The 25,230-nt window shown below is 39.3% G+C and overlaps 1 protein-coding gene across 1 annotated transcript in view; it reads right to left on the reverse strand.

Moving 5' to 3' along the window:
- The window catches only part of ATG2B (autophagy related 2B), a 1,825,281-nt gene that overhangs the window by 514,079 nt on the left and 1,285,972 nt on the right, over positions 1 to 25,230 (reverse strand). The window contains exon 28 of the mRNA XM_044074646.1: positions 17,313 to 17,445. Within this exon, the coding sequence (XP_043930581.1) occupies positions 17,313 to 17,445 (133 nt within the window). The remainder of the gene's footprint in view (positions 1 to 17,312; positions 17,446 to 25,230) is intronic.

Raw genomic sequence — 25,230 nt, forward strand, 5'->3', positions numbered from 1 at the left:
GCAACGGTTATTCCGCTTCACAAAGGTGGAGCCACAACAGACCCTGGGAACTATCGCCCTATAAGCTTGACTAGCTTGGTCTGCAAGGCTATGGAGTGCACCATCATGGAACTCATTAACAGAGACATTGGGAACCTCCAAACACTGGACCCTACACAGTTTGGCTTTGTTAAGGGCAGATCATGCCTCCTAAACCTGGTGGACTTCTTTGAGACAGCTATCAAGGCTATAGACGAGGGAAGGTGGTACACACAACCTACCTAGACCTCGCTAAGGCCTTCGACACCATTCCCCATTCTGGTATTATAGACAAGCTCACCAGCCTGAACATAAACCCCTATGTCACAAGATGGGTTGCCAACTGGCTCACAGACAGAACCCACATGGTGAGAGTTGCGGGAGCTAGGTCCGACTCTAAACTGGTTACAAGTGGCATTCCCCAGGGCTCAGTCCTAGGACCCCTCCTGTTCGACATATACTTCTCAGAGGTACAGGCAAGCACAGGAGGACTATGGCTGACCAAGTTCACAGACGACTGTAAACTAGGGGCTATAAATGACTCTCCGTCTGACACAGACATCCTCCAAAAGGGTCTCACTGAGATGGATACCTGGTGTCAAAATCATGGCCTCAAACTAAATGCCAAAAAGTGCATAGTCATCCCCTTTGGAAAAAAAAACAAAGTACCCACAAACTACCACATAGGTGGTAGTCCCCTAAATACGGAAGACGTAATAAGGTATCTGGGGACCCAAGTAGATAGTAATCTCACCTTTGAAAATCACATTGCCAAAGTGGTTAGAAAATCCTTCTACGTGGCCCACCTAATCTCAAAAGGGTTTGCATCCAGATCAAAAGAGGTCATTGTGCCCCTCTACTCATCACTCATCAGACCCATCTAAGAGTACAACGCCCCATTTGGGATGTACCTTACAAGACACCTGCAACAGCTGGAAAGACCACAGAAGTACCTCACCAAGAGGATCAATGGCCTCAAACAGATGCCCTATGCAGCTCGACTGAAGAAACTCCAGTTGTACTTGGTTGCATACCACCTACTCAGAGGTGATCTCTGCCTGATATACAAGGCCATGTCCAACCCAGAATTGATGGACATGCTCCACCTAAAGAAAATCTTATCATCTTGAGCCACATGCTCTAGGGATCTAAACCTCACCACAACAATAAGTAGGACGTGCAGGAGGGATAGATTCCTGTCCCAGAGACTTCCCATGCTTTGGAACAAGATCCCAATCTACATTAGGCAGAGCTCCTCGCTAACACTCTTCAAAAGAAACCTTGACGAGTGGATGTGAAACAGAAGGTTTACCTCCAGGATCACTTCAGTGGCTCTGCTGGACAGAGGCACAGGGAACTAATCTAAGGTGGCGAAAGCCAACACATTCTGGCTAGGCTTATAAATACCTTCGGGCAGATAGCCTAGTACCCACCTATGTACTTACACATTGCCACTGGAGGCCAGACCCCACATATGAACACAAAATGCAACAAATAGGTTGTCAGCGACCCACACACACCAATCAATGCACTCACTAAGGACCACACACATATACCTACACATGCAGAGGTGCTCAAATGCATCTTACCTAAGCCTCAGAGGCCTCTGAGGTGAAACCCTCAGACCCCACATGCACACAAACAAGACAATTTGCATGACAAATAAAGCCAAATCTCAATGTTTCTCAACTACCAAGACAATAAGACAAAACATTTCACAACCAAATATTCTGGTCATAGGTAACACCACTGTGAGACACACCGATGTACCCCTTACAAGGCTGAATAAAGAGAAGGTTACAGTTAGTTGCCTATCAGGTGCCAGGATCCAGCAGATCATGCAAGCACTCAGGTCACTCACCCATAAGTATCAGTATGACTCAGTCATAGTCCATGTGGGTATAAATGACCTGAAATGTCCCTGGACTATATGATGAGAGACATGATTGAACTCTCAGAATATGTGTCACAGTCTGGTATGAGCCTAATAATGAGCAATATTCTGCTGTCAGCAAGAATGGTGCCACAATACATGCAGAAAATGATCAACTTTAACAACTGGTGCCATTCCAAAAGGGTCCACTATTTGTCAGTCTGGGAGGACAATGTTGACAGACCAAGCTACTTTGCCAGGGACGGTCTCCACCTGCCACTTCTACGCTTTTGGATTTGTCAAAAACATGATCCATCCCTAGTTTGCCTTTTTAGGCAATGTCAAGCAGACAGACCTTTCAACATGACAAAAGCTACTCAGGACAAGCTAAAAGTGTTACTGCTCAATGCCAGGAGTCTCAACAAGAAAATGCACTCCCTAGAAGCTCTCTTCACCCTGGAGAATGCTGATGTCTGTGCAGCTACAAAAACATGGTTTAGAGCCATGGAAAACCCTCCAGCAGTGCATGGCTATAATGTATTTCATATGTTCCTTTCACCCACTGAATGTGACACAGTGAAAGGCAGAGGTCTATCTATCTACATAAGAGATAATATCACCTCAAGGCTGGTCAAACATGTTTGAGCTACTCCATGTACAAATAACTATAGGAAAAATCCATTATCATGTTCTTGTTAGCTATAGTTCCCACTCCATGAACCAAGACACCCACACATACCTAGAGTTATTTTAATCACTCACCATCCAGCCAAATACCATACTCATGGGTGATTTAACTACATATTTATAAACTGGGAGGCAAACACTACCACTAACATACAGGCCCCTTAAGTTTGTGAACATTAATACCCTAGAGCGGCTGGTCTGCACTCCCATCATGGGAACAGATATCCTAGATCTGGTACTCACAAACACGGGAAAGTGCTGCACCCCCTATGTGTGATGTCTTCACTGGTAAGATCAGATCACAAAGCAGTCTCCCTAGAAATTAAGGTAAAACTAATCCCCCGACCAAATCCAAAAAACTTTAATACTTTTCTAAGGCAAACCACCTCCAATTAAGTGATGACATAGGTAGATTCAAAGCTCCCCCAAATCCAGAAAACAGACGTTTATGCAGAGGAGTACACAAAAGCCCTGTATGACCCCATAAACAACTGCAAAGAAATGGCAGTACCAAACCAAAATATGTCCATGTCAAGCCGCAAAAACAAGCCACCATGGTGGACCCCTGGTCTTTATGGGCTGTCCAACAAAAGAAGAAAATCATGTAGAGAAGTAAAAGGGAATGTGCCCAACAGAGCAAAAAGTCCCTCATTAGTATAAACAAGTGAACCAGGGAACTAGTAAATACTCTGAAAGCTGAATTTGAGGTAAAAATATCCTCCAAAGCTAAGAATAACCATAAGGCATTCTTTAGTTATATCTTCAATCAGCAAAACTGCCGGCTGATAAATTCAGCTGAAACTTCATTCTCCATCACCCCCAGTTCTGCCTCAAGAAATACCCTCTACCACTTTTCTTTCAATTATCACTAATGAACAGGCAGCCACAGCATTCTCTAAAGCTAAAAACACAGCATCTATGAGGCTCTGACAGTATACCAGGTTTCCTCTTAAGCAGTTTAAATCAGTACTTATCAGGTGCAATAGGAACTCTATTTAGCCACATCCTCTGGACCAGCTTTGATAGAGTGGAGAACAGCTATGGTTATCCTTCTGCATAAGGGAGAACTGTAACTGACCTGGGAAATTACAGACCCATAAGTTTTACTAGCCTTGTCTGTAAGGCCATGGAAAGAATAATCATGGACCTGATAAATAAAAACAAGGGAAACCTCCAAACACTGGACCCGACCCAATTTGGCTTCATCAAGGGCAGGTCATATCTACTAAATCTGGTGGACTTCTTTGATAAAGTCACCAAGGCCATGGACGAGGGCAAAACAGTGCATAACACCTACCTCAACCTGGCCAAGGCATAAGACACAATTCCTCACTCAGGTATTATAAGTAAACTCTCAAAACTGGGCATAAATCCCTGTGTCACCAGATGGATAGCCAGTTGGCTCAAGGACAGGACATGTGGTCAAAGTGGGTGATTCAAGTTTTTGCAAGATGCCAAGTTACTAGTGGTGTGCCACAGGGCTCAGCGCTGGGACCACTGTTTGGAATTTACTTCTCGGATGCCAAAGCTAATGTAGACGGTCCCTGGATGACAAAGTCTGCAGACGACTGCAAGCTGGGGGCAATCAATGAATCCCCCAACAATGTAGATATCCTTAAAGAGGGTCTACATCAGGCAAACGATTAGTGTCAGAATCACGGTCTAAAACTAAATGTGAATAAATGCATCATACTGTTTGGGAAATCAAATACCCCTGCTAACTACAATATTAACAACATGCCCTTAAGAGTAGCTTCAGATGTAAGGGATCTACATACACAGGTGAACAGCAGCCTGAACGTTGACTGTCACATGTCCACAATGGTGAGGAAATCATTTTATGTGGCACAAAGCTTATAAGCAAAGGTATGGCGTCCATATCTAGAGAGATTATAGTCTCAATGTACACAGCCTTATTAGACCAATAATACAGTACAACTTACCACTGGGAATGTACCTGACTTGGCACCTACACCAGCTGGAGTGACCCCACAGGTTCCTCACTAAGAAAATATAAGGTGTTAACAACATATCCTTTACAGACAGATTGAAAGCCTTTTCCCTTTACTCTGTCTCCTATCGACTATTAATGGGTGACCTATGCCCGACCTACACGTTACTCACAAATCCAGCCTTGATGGAGCTACGACATATCTGCAAACCACACAGTACATGGGTCGCATGTTTCAGGGATTTATACTTAGACAATGAGTCAAACAAACTTGCTGGAGAGACAGATACATGCCCCAGAGATTACCACTTCTTTGGGATAGGCTCCCCATTCATGTAAAGCAGAGTCCTTCCCTAGTCCTCTTCAAGACCAATCTGGATCCATGGATGGAGAATCATAAATTCACACCTGAGGTGGCACCAATATCCATTATTGATAGGGGCAGTCTGCAAAATCTGTAAAATGCTCAAGGCAGGGGCACAAACTTATACCTTCCTCCTGCCCCTAAGGGCCATATACTAGGTAAAATCAGGTTATATTGGCTAGGTTTGTAAAGGTTCTTGACCCATTAGCTTGGTACTCTCCAATGAATCTATAAAAAAACTAAAAAAATTGCTGCAGGAAGGGTATATAGGAATATGCAGGGAGGCATCCTTCAGATCCAAGAGTGGAAATTCCTGTGGAAGAATAAAGGGGAGCAGGATCTGAAGGGAAAGTGTTTTGAAAGCAGGAACCTTGAAGAAAGTGTTGAGTAGAGAGAGAGAGAGAGAGATCCAATATAGGTCTCCACTGCCTTTCTTTTCTTGGAACTAAAAATAGTCTGGAGTAGAATCCTTGTCCCATAAACTGAAGAGAAACTGGTTGTATCATGCCTTGGGACTGCAGTTCCTGGATGCCTTTGAAGAGAGGGAACTCTTTCGGCAACAAAGCATAACCCTTTTTTTAACTGATAGTATCCACTTATTTGTGGTAATCTTTTCCCAGTTTGACAGACTGAGTTAGTCTTTTTGAGAAGAGTAGGGTAGGACAAAGGGGGAGGGGGGGTGTTAAGATAATCACAGCGACTTATCAGAGAGACAGGCCTCCCAGATCTGAGGTCTCTATCAGGTTTTCCTGGAAATCTGTTCCTGGGCGCCTTCTTGTGTTTCTGAAAAAGTCTATGTTCCCTTCTGTCAAAGGAAGTGGGCTTGGCTGGGTAGTTCCTCTATTTTCTGGGCACAGAGGTAAGAAGGATTTACCTGCAGTCTTTCATAGTTTTACCCTATTTCTGCAATACTTTGAACAGGCTAGCTGTCTGTAATCCGAACAAAAAGTTTTTTGTCAAGGGGAGAATCAAGGAGCTTAGCTTTGAAATCTTCTGGCATGGGCTGGTTATATGCAAATGATTGTACCAGTATCACCTGCTCTGGAAGATGCCTTAACAGCATCACATCTGCATTTTATACTATGTCTATCCACTTATGTGGCCTGATTTACCAGAGAAAACAATTGTTGTACAGATTCTTTAACTGGCATGCTCACCACAGCCTTGTTTAAATTAAGGATAGATAAGAGAATATTTGGTCACCTGTGTCTCATAATTTTTTTTCCTGAAGGCCAGTGCAGAAGAAGTGCAAACCTTTTTTTTTCCAACCTATGCAAGGCCCTGCTGTCCTTGTCTGAAAGTAAAGCATTAGAATTGGGTAGTAGCTTAGAAGGTTTGTCAGAGGATAGGGAAACAGCTAATGGGCTAGTTAAGGAATTCTTAAAATAGAAACATAAAGTCCTCTGGGACATTCTAGAATCCGTCCGGTCTTTTGGAAGCAGAAGACTGCTTAGTCAGTAGCTGAAGATATGGATAATAAAGTGTCCAAAAGGCCTCCAGGACTGGAGGGTTGGAAGGAAAGCTGAAGTGCCCACCTTTAAAAGGCTGTAGTATCTCTTTTGGACATCAAAGAATTGCCTAGACACCCACTCAAAATGTTTCATCATATTTAAAATGATCTCCCCAAAAGATGACTCTTCTGCAAGGGAGTCAGGAAAAAAGGAATCCTCATCATCTGAGGGAACCTTGCCAGGATAGTGAATATGAGAGGAGTAAGCCAATGAATGGTCATTGGAATCTGAGGCCTCCTCTTCTTCAAAGGAAGACTATTCCACAGTAACTTTTCTGTGGAATGGGTGAGGAACTGAAAAAGGTGTTTTTTTAGGGCCATAATGGCCTTGAATATGCCTTAACTCACTACAGCCGAGTGACACCTTCAGGTGTTTCTACAGTTACACCCTACTGACGTCTCTAGTTGTCAAATACTGCTTGTTCCTATTCACATTAATAATTCCCAAACCATACTAAATTGTAGACAGCAATAAATAAAGAGGTGAAGGGCTTTATCTGGGAGGGGAAGATGGCAAGAGTCAAGTGGGATAAGCTGATTCTTCCAGTAGAACAGGGTAAATTGGGATTATCCAATTTGAAGGGATATTTCAGAGTTACACAGTTAAAGCTCCTATACACAACACAAGTAGAAAACTATAATCCAAAGTGGAAAGGGGTGATGTTGAAACACAGGAAGCTCAAGAAACAAGGATAGACTGGGATTTTGGATGCATGCCTTTAAGGAGAATAAAAATAAGCATACAGAATATTATATCCATAAAGTAGCAGAATGTATTCTAAGAATTAAGCCAACACAAGAATGGAGAAAGGAGATTCTACTGATAAGAATAGCTGTGATTAGGGATATAGACAATAGGTAAGAGGGGGCTGGAATTTATTGGAGAAAATGGCAATGGAACCAAGGTAGTGGGAGCAAATGAGAGAGAGAAAGATGATAAAATGGGAAGGTGCTAAGAATTTATTTGGACTGCAGGTTAGAGATTGCCTTCCCTATCAAGGGCTGACATCAGAGTATAGGCAAAAAGAAATAGGGGGTTCTAAATGAAAGACCGGCACTGGTAGAGTTTTTAGTAGAATCTAGAACAGAAGCTGCCATTAAAAATAGTGGCTCTCCACTAAAACAACTTTTTAAACAGCTAAAACTTAAGTTACTCACTTTCATATCTAACTGGTTAGTGCACACTGCAGTGTTTAGGATAAACTATTTTTTTCAGCTTACCTTTAAGCATCTGCAAGACCACCACTTACTGCAGAGACCACATTCTGCCTCTCGGTAGTTATCTTGAGATTAGTGCTTTTCTCCTGGTGAGAGAAGGAGTACAGGGGCATTATTTTCTGGAGAGCGCTGATCAACAGAAAGCCTAATAACTGCTTTATGGGTGACAGCTTGAAATCTGTGCTTATATTCCAATCCTGGTTAGAGAAGGAGCAGAGTGCATGGATTCCTGACTGTTTTTGGTTGTGAGTGTCTGTGCTTACTGTACCTGACTGGCCTGGTTGCTATTTGAGGCATCTACCAGAAAAACGCTATAAGCCTACAGACCCTTGAATAATCTGGAACAAGACTGTTGATCAACAAACAGGCAGTGGCCCGCTTCTCTTCTTGGGACTGGTGCTAACATTCTGCTTCTGGTGAGAGAAGAAGTAAAGGAGCATTGTATTCCAACAGAGTGAAGCTGGGGTGAGACCAGCATTAGTAGTAGCCAGGCAGTAGCCATTCATGTGACTCCCCACTTTTCATCATTCTTGACAAGCTAATTCTTTGTTTTCAGTAAGTACTGTTTGATTTGTTTCTAACTTCAGAATATCTGCCTAAATACTTCATCCTTAAATTTTCGGGGTCTACATATTAGTCTCCCCTTAAGTGTTTGGCAGTGCTCTGTACAGACTCAGACACCTTGAGTGACATTTTTCCTGTAAAAGCACAACTGAAATTTCTCCAGTACCTAGTTGCACACAGGACAACTAGTTTGCAGTGACAAGCACTGTCCACATAGTTAGAAATCAGATACTCCTGATAGCGACTGATATTCTCACTCTGTCTAATAAATAAAAAAGGGTCAGTTGCCACGGATATGAACTTTCCTACTGTCTCCATTACCAGGTTGCTGGATATGGGCATCCTGAGGCAATGTAGAAATTGCGTCATGTTTACTGACAACCAGTTAATTCTCAAAGAAGCTGATATGGTATGTGAAAGATGTATTTACACAATGTCACTGGAGGCAAAGCTCTCACATAAAAGTACTCCTAATGACAATAAGGTTGTCAATAGTATATACGCTGTACCCATCATGCAAAATTCAAAGCAGACATATAGAGCCGCATATGCTGAGGCACTTGCACGTAACCTTCCTAAACCACAAAGACCTCCTAGACAAAGTACACATAACAAATACCCTCAGCAGCTCCAAATGCACTCTTTCAAAACAAAACCCACATCAACACATACAGCTATATCTCATGGAGCCTCTACCTCTAAGCCCATAAGGCAAGTCACCACACAATGCAACATTCTACTCATTGGAGACTCCATCATAAGAAACACTGATGTCCTTCTCACCAGGCTGAGTAAGGAGAACGTTATGGTCAGCTGCTTATCAGGGGCTAGGATCCACCAACTTACGCATGCACTCAGGTCACTGGACCACAATTACCAATATGACTCAATCTGAGTCCATGTGGGAGTAAATGACCTGAGAAGTACCTTCCTAGACTATATGATGAGAGAGATCATGGAGCTCTCATAATATGTGTCTCAGGCTGGTATGAGCCTAGCACTGAGCAGCATTTTACCTTCTCCAAGGATGATGCCACAATACGAACAAAATATGACTGACTCTAGTAATTGGCTTAGTTTCTGGTGTCATTCTAAGGGGGTGCAATATTTGTCAGCATGGAAGGAGATGGTCAACAGACCATGCTGCTCTGCCAAGGAGGTCTGCACCTCTCCCCACTAGGCTTTCGGATATTAGCTAAAACATTGTCTATCTTCCCCATAGTGTCTTTTTTAGGCAATGCCAAACTGAAAGTTCTTCAGACACAGCAAATCGAAATCAAGAAAATCTAAAGGTATTACTGCTTAATGGAGGACTCTAAACAAAAAACTCCACTCCCTAGAAGCTCTCTTTACCCTAGATAATGCTTATGTCTGTGCAGTCACTGAGACATGGTTTAAAGCTGTGGAGAGCACACCAACAGTGGAAAGTTATAATGCCTTCCACACATTTAGACCAGCTACTTCACAGGCAGAGACTAAAGGAGGAGGTGTCTCTATTTACATCAAAATAAAATATACTTCAAGGCTGGGCAAACAGGACAATGCACTTGAGCTGCTTCACGTTCAAATCACCACAGGTAAAAATCCAATACCATTTCTTTGCAAGCTATAAGTCCCCCTCTATGACCCAAGAAACCCATATCACGTATCTAAACTTATTAGCAACACTACCCATCCAACCCAATACCATATTCATGGCTGACTTAATTACCCCACTATTAACTGGGAATCCTATACAACACCAAACGCACAGGCACAGAGATTCCTGGATTTTGTAAACACGAACTCCCTGGACCAGATGGTCAACACACCAACCAGGGGTGCAATCATACTGGATCTGGTCTTCACTAATATGGGAGACTGCTGCACACCCCCTACTGTAATGCCTTCCCTGGTAAGGTCAAACCACAAAATGGTCTCCTTTGAAGTAAAAATAAATCCTGGACCCTCAGCTAAACCTGGAATATTCAAGAACCATTCTAAGGCTAACCTCCTGCTATTAAGTGAGAACCTGGTAAAATTTCAAGCCCCCATAAAACCTGTGAACACTGCTGCCTATGCAGAATTGTTCACAGAAACCATGTACAAGAATGTTAATAGCTGCTTAGAGGCAGCTGTACCCACGAGGAAGAAGTACAGAACTCAAAAAAAAAAAAGCCACCCTGGTGGAATCACAGAATCAATCCGCTACATAAGAGGAGGAAGAAAAGCATGGCAAAAATTAGGAGGTGCAGCACCCAACAGGATAAAAGCACTCTCATCAAACTAAACAAACAACTCAGAGAATAAATAAAGTCTACCAAAGCCAAATTTGATGTAAGTTTGGCCTCCCAGGCCAAGGACAGCTACAAAGCATTCTTTAGCTATGTCCACAACCTCAAAGGCAATACGCAATTGTGTGCAGAGCTCACTGTAAATGGAGCCACCTATATTGAGCCAGAAGATATAGCAAACATCCTGGCCGATAAATTCAGCTCTAACTTTACTCCTCTGTCTCCCCTCAACCTTCTCTCAGGAAATATCATCAAATATATCACTAGGGAACACGTCCTTTATGCTCTCTCTAAGACAAAGAACACTGCATCAATGGGTCAATACAATATCCCACGATGCCTTCTAAATACCATAAAACATGACCTATCAATGCCTCTGGAATTACTATTTAACTGTATCCTCCAAATAGGCTTCATGCCTCACGAATGGAAAAAGGCAACAGTCATCTCTCTGCACAAAGGTGGGCTATCTACATACCCTGGAAACTACAGACCCATAAGTCTTATATGTCTTATATGTAAGGCCATGGAAAGAATTATCATGGAAATGATCAATAGTGACATAGTAAACCTCCAGACACTGGACCCAACCCAGTTTGGTTTCGTCAAGGGCAGATCATGTCTACTCAACCAGGTGGACTTCTTTGACAAAGGTCACCAAAGCAATGGATGAGAGCAAAATCGTTCACACTGCCTACCTTGACCTTGGCAAGGCATTTGACACAATACCTCACTCTGGCATTGTTGACAAACTCAAGAGGTTAGGTACAAACCTGTATGTCACCCTGTGGACAGCCAACTGGCTCACAGACAGGACCCAGGAAGTTAAAATTGATATAAAGGGGCCAGTCACAAGTGGAGCCCCTCAAGGATCAGTCCTTGTACCGCTCCTTCTCAGAAGTCAAGGCCAATGTCAGTGGTCTCTGGCTTACTAAATTTGCAGATGATTGCAAATTAGGAGCTGCCACTGAATCTCACACTGACACAAATGTTCTCCGGGGGGGGGGGGGGTGACACAGACAAACAACTGGTGTCAGAGCCATGGACTAAAACTAAATGCCAAGAAATGCATACTACAGGACCCCTCTGTGTATCCAACAGAGAGACAGAGGTATGTGAATCAATCCAGAGGCAGAGGCAGGAGTACTACCAGATACAAAAGGAAGTACGGAGAGGACATGAGCAATGTTTATACAATAAAGAAAGCTTTCCAGAAAGTAAATCGTTAGTTTTTAATTTATCTGAACGTTCTTTATCTGATGTAGAGATGAATGTTTTAATGAGAGGGTTGTCTTTCATACCATCCACTGATATGTGTTTGACTGATGTGATTTTTGATATGAAAATATTTACCAGAAAATTTAACGCTTAAGTATATGTTTCATGGGAGCATATATACCATATTAAGAAAGGCACTGGTACCAATGCCCTAGTGAAGCATGTTAGTAATATGGGGAATGAACATTATTTTTGTTTTAAGGTCCTGTCCAGGTTACATGAGACTATTAGGAGGGGGGGAGGAAACATGCTTGGTTTTATGTCACTGCAGAGGCTCCGACCCAGAAATACCTCAATTTGTGGATGACTTCTAGGTGCTCTGCGTTGATTCATGATTCCCCTTTCTTGGCTGCAGTAATAGTCTGTTCAGACGTAGTCTTCTGACACCATACCAGCTTCCAGCAGGGTTGTTGTGATACAGGGTACCTGAGGTAAAGTCGGATGTAACATGGGTTCTGTAACCTCTGCAGATACATTAGAATCAGAATGGCAGAGTCAGTGTCAGGTCTAGGCCTTTTGAGTTTCTTCTTATGAGATGGAGGTATGTCTGGTGTAAAGAGGTCCACCATCTTAGAAGTGGGACAAATGCTTCAGTTGGTGGGTATCCAAGAAAGTATTCAATAAAGACAAATGGAAACACAATGTCTTTGGTACAAAGGATTGCCAAATATAACAAATTTTGTAGTTGTGTTCTGTGTACAGGCAAAAAAGACAGTGAGTATGGAAGTCTTTGTAGGGAATCTTACCTACCGCTATGCAAAGCTCAGAAGACAGAACATGATAAGAAAAGACCTTTGCCAAGAATGGTACAGACATATGACCACCTGTGCTTCTAGCTCCTGACTAACAAGAACTAAACAATCTTGTGAATTCATGTACTACAGCTGTAGCCCTGGTTCAACTTCACCCTGCAATGCCTACTCTGCCAGGACCAACCACTCCAGAAGGACTGAGAGACAAATCCTGGGAGGTGAAGCTTCAGCCGTGAATACCCCAATCCTTGACTAAACAACTCCAGATTGTGCCTGGTAACTTGGCTAGACAGGTTTGGGTTGGATGGACAGCTACCTGGCTCACTGATATGACACAAGAAGTTCAGATTGGGGAAACCATCTCCACAGGGATTAGTGCTTCAGCCTCTCCTTTTTAGCATCTACCTCTATGAAGTCAAGGAAAATGTCATGGGCCTCTAGCTGAGCAAACTTCACAGGGTAATTGAATCCCCTTAAAGACACAGATAAGCTTCAAGAGGGCTTGAAGCTGACAAACAACTGGTGCCACAGCCATGGACTAAAACTTAATGTCAAAAAATGCATAATACTACTCTTTGGAAAGACCGCCTGCCCTAAAAATTACAACATTTATAACACACCCCTATAAGTAGACCCAGTGGTCAGGAATCTGTGAATGCATGTTGCCGGTAACCTGACGTTTAACCACCATGTGTCTACTATGGTGAAAACATCACTCTACATTGCATAACTTATAAGTAAAAGAATGGCATCCAGGTCCAAAGAGGTTATAGCTCTGCTGTATTTGGCACTCATCAGACCAGTTATAGAATACAATGCACCCTTGTGCCTGTACATGCCCAAGCACTTGCAACAGCTTCAGAGACCACAAAGATTCATCAAAAAAAGAATACAGGGAGTAAACAACAAAGCCTATGCAGACTGTCTCAAACTCTAGCCCTGTATTTGGTCTCCTGCAAACTGCTGCATGATGATCTATGCCTAGCCTAAAAGACATCCTCTGATACCACACTGATGGATTTGTTGCACATCCACAAAAAATAGCATTTGAAATACCTACTGTAAGGACCTAAACCTCATTTACTACATAAACAGTACATGTTGGAGGGACAGGTATGTGTCTCAAAGATTAGCCAATCTCTGGAAAAGGCATCCCATTCATGAGAAGCAAAGCTCACACCTATCCCAGTTCAAACATAACTTGGACCAGCAGATGGGAAATCACATATTTATCCCAAATCTGGAACCTATATCCCTAATGGACAGGGTCAGCTTGCAAATATTTGATGCATACAATTTTGTATCACAATTGTAAAATTCAATGGGGGTACTGACATAGATCAACAATATTTTAGTAAATCTTGGGTAAACTTGCCTATGCTTAAAATGTCTCTTGGGCCGACAGCCTAGTAACTACCTATGATTAGACAAGAGAAAGCAGCAGAAACAGATATGAATACACCTCTCAAGGGTGGAAGGTGAAAAACAAACGTCTTCACACCTTCAAACTCCATAGTGAAATGTGGGCTGGAGAAGGGAAGGAGACCCCATAAACTCGAGATGATCCTTGCCCATTTCACTAAGAGGCCAAGACCACAGCCAATATTTCAAAGGAAAGTTTAAGGCAGTGAGTCATCTGCCCACCGGATGGGTGAAGGAAGAAATCATCTTATTGATCCTATGAAGAGTCCCCCCCCCCACAAATCTAAAATTAAACAACCACAAGTCTAGCAAATAACTTTTCTGGCTAGCAAGCAGAAAGGACATGTAAACACACTATTTTACCACTGAAAACAAGGATCATGATCCGGATTATGCAGAAAGCAAAAAGGAATGATCAACACACAGGATGAGTGCACTTACATAGTTCATTATCTAAATTACAGTGGAATTAATTCTGGACAGGCATCCACCACAAGCATGGCAACTTATAAAAACTAAATTCAAATTCTGATTGTTGGAAAGGACAACCCAACCTTAGGACTTAACAATGATGGTAACTGATGTTATACATTTTTAATTTCATGATTAATTCTAGGAAATGCCCATGTCCCAGCAGCTGTAACACCCACTGAGCCATAATGATTGACATTCACACTTCCACATGGAGGGTAATCCTCTACCTACTCTGTCCACTATGTTAGTGCCAGAGGGATGGTTGGGTCAGCAGTCAAACACAGGATTTATTCACTTCTAGGGAAGATGAACAGACTTGCATGGAGCCCACTGCTTGATGTTTGAGAGGTTATTTCCCTTTTTTATTAAGCCATTTCATGGGTTCAGCAATAGCAGCTTCTTGATTTTATGTATGTAATGGAAAGAGTCAAATCTCCTTTCCTCTCTACCTGTCAAAAATGACAATTAATCCATATGTTTCAAGTCAAAACTGGAAAAGGGGACATTCTGTAGCTCCTGTTGAATTCCTACTGGGAAGCCAAAGACCCAAAACCTAGCAAATTTCAACATCACCCAAAATTCAGCAACTCTAGCCATCACTTTATCAATGTCTAATAACATTGGTGACTGTAAACAGGACTCCAAGCAGCTGTTCAGGTTCTTAAAGAGCTGGATTTTTTTCTTTGAGTCAAGAAGATATTCAAACAGTTCCTATGGATATACCAGATGTGTCCTGACAGATGGTAAGGTTATGATGGTCAGTAATGTACAGGCTCAGGGCAAAAGCTGTGAATACTTTTAGCTTGAATATCCAGGCATTTAGAGTTCTTGTCTGAGTGACAAACATTAGTGAGGTAGTGGGCTATGCACCTCTCCCATGGGCACTCAGGGCCACTTTTGCAGATGTCAGTGTGAGTTGGTCTACAAAACTGTAATCCTTCAGAAAGGGATACTTTTATCGGTCTTGTATGATCTGGCTAGCACACTATCCAAGGAAGCTCAAATTAACTTCAAGATTAATCACAGGAAAGATGGGGAAAAGTCATGGAAGAGGTATAGGGATAAAATGTACTCTATCTATAACCTGAACTTGTTCACTGTTGTGTCATGGAATCCAATGTACTCATTTGCCTTTGAGAAAAAACTCTTCAAACAGCACTTCCTCTAAAGAAGGATTTCCACACCCAAAAAAAAAGACTTAAGGGATGAGGTACTGTGTCCAATGGTCTCAGCCTCCATCAGTGACCTGCAGTCTACTATATATTAACTAAAGTTTGGACTAAGCACTTTTGTGAATGGCCTAAGGTATCTCCCCATGCTAAAACGTACAGTGCAACAAGCTGAACTGCCACCTCCTCCATCAAGTCAGCAGGGGATTTTGCTCATTTTAAGAAACAGTCAGGGCAAATAAATGGTTTCTTGAAAGAACCATCTATGAAGGCAATTTCTTAAAGATACTACTGCTTATATTCATCTTGTATGTGGAAACTTTACCACCAGTCTGATGACATCTCTGTCAATTAGGTTTAACAAGGAATTTTCCACCATCTGACCAGACAAAGAGACAGGCATAAGACACTAACAATTCCTGGAAATCATGAAGGAAAATACACAGACAGGATCCAAGGAGGACACAATTGTAATAATGACCTACATTCCAGTAATCATAAAAGATGCAAGGGACCTTTTATCCTTCTCAGAATTTTGTCACATTGTTACCTAATTTCTATCATTGATTCAGTACCCGCCTTCAAAGAAAAAAAATGACTGACATAGTTGTGTGCAACATGCTCTGTCAAAAAGTCACCTAACTTGATTCATTAAGCATGGGAAATAAACTTCCCTCCTTCCTTGTTCCCCAAATGTATTCCCCTGATGAGGACCATTTTGGAAGTGCTTCTTTGACTATTCTAATGATTTAGACTTCACTTCTTACACAAACCCAATTACCCAACATTAAAAAAGAAGACAATCTAAAGTTCCTGCAAAAGACACAAGAATCATGCTTGTGGATAGGAATCATCCAATAAATAAAAACAATGTGCTTATCTCACAATGCCACTATCTAGCTGCATAACAGTGCCTCTATTATGACAACTAATCTTAAGAAAAAATTAAGTTATAAAAGTTACTGAAAGTATTTGAAGAGGATAAAAATCTTGCCATTTAATGGATGCTGGCAATGAACCAAATCCAGAAAAAATTAGGACTGAAAACAAAAAAGTCTGAAAAGGGACTCACAAGGCTAGGAAATCAAGCAGTAGTTAAATTCTATTCCTTCAGTTTTGGGGAAAGACTGAGTAAAGTTAGCCCTCCAGTCACGTACACGTAGTTCTCTTATGACGCTGAAGAAACAGTGGATTTCAAGCCAAGAAGGTAGATTCACCACCTCTCCTACTGCTTGCCAAAAGCAAACTCAGTGAGGTTCTAACTCAGAGTATAATTCTGTGAACAATGTATCCACAATCACACTTTTCCATAAGAAATCACTGCTGGCGTGGTTTCTAATGATACAAGGACAGTAATTTCCTTCTTCAGGGAGATGCCCCAGTTCTTCATGTTTTGTGACCAGGGAGTTAGTTCAGGTGAGATGATATGGTGGGCATTTCAACACATGGGGGAGTAGAAGGCTTGCCACCACTGCAAAAAATATTTATGTGCAAGTTTTTCATCAGGGTGATTTGCCAACAAGTTTTGCTTCCCAAGTTGTCTCCTCTTTTAGTTGTAACTCAAATGAGTGATACCTGAAGCAGAACCACAATATAGTGACAAGATATTTGTGCAGAAAGCTTTACCTTAAACATACAAACAAATGCACACAAACCGGAAGTATGACTTTTTCAAAATAACATGCTTTTTTTGGAATTATGCTTGCAATACTCCACAGCAGAAATACAAATTATGATCGGTCTAACTCACAATACTCACCATTCATTTGGGGTTCTGAAGCTAAGGGTACCACTTCACTTTCTATCTCCTCCATTGCATCGCTCATCAAATCCTGCAAAATTTGCTGCTCTGCCTCTGGAAGAAGTGGACCCTGAGTAGATGTCCTAGTTGTCTGAAACACAAACATTCAAAATATGTAGGCTCTGCAAATAAGGTTTATTATAAATAGTTTAGTCCAGATTTATAGCAATTTAACTTTCCTCAAATGCAGGTGTGGCATTGTGAACATCACCACATTTCAGAGAGCAGGATTTTAAATTCTAGTGAGCAAAACCCTCCTATTAACAGTGAATTGTATTGCTCTAAATGATACTTTCTGAAAACCACAGTTACAATAAAGCTATAAAAAGTTTTAGTCTGTAAACCATCCTTATAACGTTTACTAAAATCCACGTGCCAAACAAAAACTTTAAGTCACTAAGGGATGTCTCTAACAAGATTAAAAACACCTTCTGTTCAGACTAAGTTCTACATGTTCAGATTGTTGAACTAATACTTATTGCTTTTGAAAAAAGCATTGATTGGTTTTCTACCTCTCAGAAAAACATTTGCAGATAGAATCCCACGCCTGTACGTTACGCATCTAAACACATTCTGTTTTATAAGGCTAAAACTGAAAGTGTCATGGAATGAAAGATGCCTGCCCACTGATCAACAGTGTAACTTCAGCTCTCCCTTTGTGAAAACAGAAACTAAGAAAAAGAAGTGCCATTGAAATTGTTTTTGGATAAAATTCAGTTACTGGTTAGTAAGTACACTGTCTGGATGCCAACCAAGAAGAAATTTGAAAAAAAAAAAAACTGAAAGAAAATCATCCAGAAAATTCGAACAGAAAACGGTCTGTGAAAGATTCAGCAGCTGATCAACAAAAACAGATCATGCTTCAGCTTTGGTAAAAGAGATGGCTTACGGTAATTTAGAGGAAAAAATAAATATACTCAGAGGTGATTAAAATAGATGAAACACTGAAGGACCATATCAACTCTAAAACAAAGGGCTGGAAAAACAAACCAACTGTTTAGATGAACTGATTAAAACTGCAAATATCAGAGGCTGAAATGAAGAAAAAGATGGCTATGAGACTTGTCAAGAAGAGCTCTTTCAAAAATAGTACAATTAGACAACAGAGCTCACAAAGAAAACTTGACATTTTCTACCCACCAGAGAAATTGGAAGGAACAGACTGTATTAATTTTAAGAAACAACAAATAAGTAACTGGACTGGTGTTCCACAGCAGGATTTGGTTAAATGACAGGGCACATTGAGTGTATACTCCAAACCTGGCCATGAAAAAGCAGCCAAAATCTATATTCATAAACATGCGATTATATCAACCTAAAGAGTTGATCCTGACAAAAAAGAGACAGAAGGATAAAGTATTAAAAATTGGAAACAGCAGTGTGTTTATAGAAAATGACTACTCAACATAAACCAGGCAGAAGAGAAGCACATTTATCTCAGCACTGAGGGAATATCGAGAGGCAGGTGTGAGATTCAAGCTGCTGTACTGAGCTGTCTTCTAGGCATGTTTCCAGGAGAGCCAAATACATTTTTTTAATGCTGAACAGGCTAAAGAGGAAATAAAAAAGTTTATCCAACAAAAGTGAGACAGTGAGGGGGCGGAGCCTAAATGGCCAACTGAGAGCAGCGAATTTTGAGAGTTACATAAACTAATATAATAATATAAGAAATTATTATTTTCAACTTTAAAACAACAGAAATCTATAGATAAACTGCTAAACTACATAAATATAAATTTTGGTGGAGATATACAAACATTTTCCTGTCAAGTAATTTGGAGATATATTGAGTCACTGCATATGAACAACTCAAGGAATTCTCACCCAGATGCTGCTTTGAAAAAAGAACTGCAATTGATGACATCTACCTTACAGGAACTATCTTTGAAGATGGATGGCTTTAAAAATGACTTGGAAAACCTCAAATTAAATTCTCAAAAACAGACTGATACTCTTAAGGAACTATTACAGCAACGCCATACAAAAATAACAAATATAGAGACTTCTCTAAATGACATTGAAGGGAGACTCAAAGAGGAAGAATTTCAAAAAGAATTTCTGCTTAAACAGAATATATGGCTGCTTAACAAAATAGATGACTTAGAAAACAGGGAAAGGAGAAACAACATAAGGATCTTTGGTCTGCCTGAAAACACTGAAGGAGATGACATTATTTCATTCTTACAAACCTGGATTCCTGACTTTTTAGACTTGAAAGAGGGACTTTCATTTGGAATTGAAAGGGCGCATAGAGCACTGAGGAAACCTGCGTCTAACTCAACAAATACTCCACCTAGATCCATAGTTATAAAATTTCTTTCATGTCTGGACAAGGAGCTAATAGTAAAATCTGCTTGGAGAAAAATCACCCTTAAAATACAATCAAAGTCTGATAAGGTTTGACAATGATTATTCTTCCAGAATACTAGAACAAAGGAAAAAAGTCTGGCCAATAATAAAACTGTTACAACAAAACAACAATAAACCATAGATGGCCTTTCCAGCCAAGATAAAAATACATTTTGTCAACGACATGAGAACCTTTAATGACTTAGAAGAAGCTACTATATTCATCAAAAACAACAACATAGTGTCTATCCCAGAAGAAATGGAATGGATGGCCCCTACTCTTAAAAGAATAAGAGAAACAAAGCCTTGGACTGATGCTAGAAAGAAGAAACAAAAAACTGATTCCAAGACAGCTGTCTCAAAAAAAAATAACTCTTCCAACTACATCTCTCAAAGTACCAACTGATACGGTACATCACTTGTCATCTGTTTTTATTTTAAAAAGGAGGGTTTCTTAAACAACTGAGAAACAGTAATGATTTATTCAGAATGTTCAAAGAGTCCAGTAATTCTTCACAAACAAAGGTAGGTCAAGAGGGGTTACTATTTACATTATATAAAAGCCAAACAGAGCAACATATAATATAAACATAGAAGTTTCTATTCTCCTGCTTGAACTCAATGAATACTTACCTTGTTCATTTTTCGTTGTTTTTTTCTTATAATAATTTAAGTAATTAATTAACTAATTCAACAAGGTACCATTCAGCAGAGTTCAGACTCAAATGTAACAAATTAACATCATATATAATAGCAGTAACAGTAGAGTGTTTTGAAAAAAAAATGCTGTCATGGAGATTAATGATTAATGCCTTCTTCAGTTAAAGTATGATTTAGAAATGTCATGTATATCCTGGTTGAATAATAGTAGCAAGCTCTTAGTACAAATGTCATCATTATTCTGTCTAAATATAGTTAATATCAATTATAGCAGGTATCACAGCTACGAGTGCTGTTCGATCAATCCTGATATGGTGTGCATGGATGCAGCAGTGTCTAGCAGCTAGTACAAATGTCATTATTATTCTGTCTAAACATAGTTAACATCAATTATGGCAGGTATCAAAGCTTTGAATGCTGTTTGATCAATCCTGATATGGTGTGCATGGATGCAGCCGTGTCTGGCAGTTAGGACAAATGTCATTATTATTCTGTCTAAACATAGTCAACATCAATTATGGCAGATATCATAGCTTCGACTGCTGTTTGATCAATCCTGATGTGGTGTGCATGGATGTAGCCTTGTCTGGCAGCTAGTACAAATGTCCATATTATTCTGTCTAAACACAGTTAATATCAGTTATGGCAGGTATCATAGCTTCAAGTGCTGTTTGATTAAGCCTGACATGTAGATGCAGCTGTGTCTGGCAGCTGTTGTATATTGCAGTTTTTGTCTCCGGGAAGCTGTGGGTTGCGGTTTGTGATCATGGTTTACTGATGCTTGAGTATTAGGAAGAGACATTTGGTGTTTTAGCCTGGATCTAGGGGAAGGGGGTGGATAAAACTGTGATATGGGATATTTTGGCAGAGAATAGTTTGTTTATACATCTGCTGAGTGAGAGGCGCGAAGGCTGGAAGAATGTGTTATCTCTTGTTGTGGCGGCTTGTTGGGAGTTTTTTTTTTTTTTTTTTTTAATCTGTTTGTTCTCCGTACTTTTCCTGGCTGCTGGCTCACTGAAAGGGAGGGAATTTAGGCTTGCAGTTGCAGTGAAGTGAAGCTTTGCTTCAGGTGCATTGCAAACATCTGGTATGCAGCTATGGTAATGGAGACAGAGTGACGATAATGCTTAACAGCTCTGAGGAGCCTCCGAGATGATTCTTGGCAAAGACTTTTTGGTTAAAAAAATATATGTAACAAAAGGGCTGTTTTAAACCACATGTACACATACTGATGATCTCCCAACACTTTGCTTAGCTCATTAAGTTGATTCTTGATAAAAAAAAAAAAAAAAGAAAATAATAAGCGTAATTTTATATTTAAAATGTAGTTTGGTCCAAACACATTAAGGACTTACATAAGAGTGGAAGTCTGAGTTACTGCAAAAGACTAAGAGCACTTGGTCTTGTGCAGTACCATTTGCAGTGGTCTGGGAGGTGAGCTTGCTTGGACGTGATGGGCATATGGGGAGAGCTGATTCTAGAGGTGTCTGGGGTTGCCGGGAAGTGATAGAGAGTCATCAGATTTCCTTCATGGAAATATCTGTGGGAATGGAAGGTGTGTTGAGTGGTTCACTGGCAGAGTGGCCACTGCATGGAGCAGGCTGGTAAAATGGAACAGGACAAATATTGGTTTGGATATTTTAAGAACAGCCAGGAAACGCACCACATGAACTAGTGAATGGTATTCTGGCAAAACTGGATGGGCATTGTTGCCTGTGCTTGAAGTACTGATATGTGTGTATGTAAGGATGGAAATACAACAAATAAGAAACTAGAAGGGTATAATAATTTAAAGTCTATGGAATGTATAAACATGCTTAGAAGAAGCTAATAATAAGAATAAGCATTACAGCTTGTGGTCTCTCACATAACTAAGCAACAGCCAAAAAAAAAAAAACACACAATAGTTATGGTAATGTATGATTTTAGTAAATCTAGACATAAAATATATAATTGTCATACAAGATGAAGCAGTCTACTGAATTTAGATATTAAAGAGAGGATTTAATAACATGGGCTTGTGTATAATAACACTACTGTCTTAACATAACAAGTCATGTAATTCCTTTAACTTGGATTGTAGTTTTTGTAACCCATCTTGACCATATATAATACTTAAGTGGTTACCAAGGTAACTAATGTTTATACATGACATCAAACTGCCAAAGTTGTTCAAGAGAAACAATAGAAGCCTGAACTTGAAATATCACAGAATGTAAAAATCACATTCTGAACAAATAGTATTATATTGACAAAAGACACTCAGTTTAATAACATGGGCTTGTGTATAATAACACAACTGTTTTAACTTGTCAAATGACATACATTATATTGAACATCAAGGGGAAGCATGATGATTTTCTCATACAAGTAAATGTGCATAACAAGTTATATAATTGCTTTAACTTGAATTGTGTTTTTGTATAACCCATCTGACCATACATAATACTTAAGCTGTTACCAACGTAACTAATATTTTATACATGACATCAAACTGACAAAGTTGTTCAAGGGAAACAATAGAAGCCTAAACTAGGAATGTCACAGAATGTAACAATCACATTCTGAACAAATAGTATTAAATTGACAATAATCACTCAGTTTAACCTTTGCTATTCATACAAAACAGAATGATGTCATTTAAATCTAAAAACTTTCAGTATATGCCATAAAATGGCAGTTTATGAATATGGAAAGGGAACTTGTATTCATTAATCACAATATGTGAATTTGCTGTTTTTAACATATAATTTCACTTATTTTATAATAAGAAATGACAGATATGAAAATCCTTATGTGTAGGAAATGAGGGGAAGAGGGATGCACTGTTAATTAAAATGCACTAACTTTCATCAATGTTCACATAAAACAAATTTGATGCTTTAAGTAAGTTAGCAACAAACAAAGTGATTACTTAAATACTGGCAAACAATGAAATATAACTTCTGATATATCAGTAAAATACATTGTACTATAAACATTAGATCTAAATATTATTACCATCTACTTATATTAAGTAATAAGTTTTAAAAGACTTCATCAATAAGGGTGAATATGTTAAATAACTGTGTGCTATAATCTTTTACTGAGATTTTATATATGATACATCCTACTTTACTATGACTGAACTGCTTGTCATCTATCGTTCCTATAAATATTAATTGCTTCTACATTAAGTAGGCATTTATATTGTATTAGAATTCTGTCTAATCTACAATAGTACTATATCAGTTCAAAATAATACAAATATTGCTTAGTCCTATTACAAATATTCTCCATATGATAATTCAATCTATGGAGCTCAGATGTTCTGGACTGCCAAGGTATGAGTGATAATCTGATGGACTTAGGTTTATCCATCAGATTAGGAATGATTTACATTCCATGGCTAGTGCGGATCTTAGTTTTGTTAACATTTATTAATTTAAATTTATTTAGTATGCCTGACCAAAACATTACTTTACTGGTAAACACTCAAAGTATAAAACTGACAATTTCCTTTAAAAGCTCAAACATATACTTTATAGTTATCAGAGGAAAATGTTTAATAGTCACAATAAAATAAAAAATACATAGTCTAAATAACCTAAGTTGGATTTAACTTTATTATCTTTAAATACCAATGGCTTAAACAATCCTAGCAAGGGATCAAATCAACTGAAATATTTAAAATTGAACAAAGCACAAATTGTCTTCCTTCAAGAAACTCATTTCAAAACAAATGACAATTACAAACGGAATCCTACGGAATATATGATATTGGCGCAATCCACTTACAAGATAAAGACAAAAGGGATAACAATTTTATGGAAAACAAATGTGATTAACCCAGAAATCATTTATAAGTATGAAGATAAAGAAGGCCTTATGGCATTAGTAATAGTTAAATATAACAACAGAATATGGACCCTAGCCAGTCTATACTGGTTCCCAGTCATTGGAACAGGAACTGTTAAAAAACACTTGGATTTAATTTCCAATAATTATAAAGGCAACTTAATATTAGGAGGAGATTTTAACTGTATATTTGATATTTCTGAAACTACAAATAAAAGACTGCTGCGTGCATCTGCTGTATCAAAAACTTTAAACAAGTGGGTAGAAACATTTCATCTTGCAGATACTTTCAAATTTAAAGAAGATAAATCTTTGTTGCTTTCCCATCAAGATCACAGATTTGGTACCCAAACTAGAATAGATAAAATATTTGCTGCCCATGACTTACACTCTAAAATCATGAATTTCTCAATCACTTCCTGCCCCTTTTCAGACCACAATTTATTGATACTAAAACTTCAAAATGGGTACAAACCATTAATCTTTAACTCCAAAATTCCAGCATATATACCAAAAATGAAAGAGTTCAAACCCTGATTATTATCTGAATTACAATTCTTCTTAGATATTAATTATACCACAGAGATAAATAAAAAAAATTATATGGGATTCATTAAAAGCTTACATACATGGTAAAACCCTAACTTGGTATAAAAAAAATCAGAGAATGGGATTCTGAATTATTAGATCTACAATCCAAACGTTTGTCAGTAAAAGCTGAAAAAATCAAAATCATTTGGAAATGAAAAAGAAAGTAGAAGTATTAAACAATAAATACAATGAAATTCTAACACACAAAACTAGTTTAGCTTTAGAAAAACTAAACATTAATACCTTGGCCACTTCTCCCAAATATCTACATAATATATCCACAAGAATCAAAATACAATCAAAAGCTAATAACATTAAAAGTACATTCCATGAAAAGAAAGGGAAAATGTCTTGGATATAGGTGACATTCTTGATGCCTATAGAAATCACTATATGGAACATTTCCAAAACGAAAATATGCATATTGATCAATTAAATC

This window comes from Protopterus annectens, chromosome 6.part0 (genome assembly GCF_019279795.1).
Source record: "Protopterus annectens isolate FY-2018-M chromosome 6.part0, PAN1.0, whole genome shotgun sequence".
NCBI classification, from domain to species: domain Eukaryota; kingdom Metazoa; phylum Chordata; order Ceratodontiformes; family Protopteridae; genus Protopterus; species Protopterus annectens.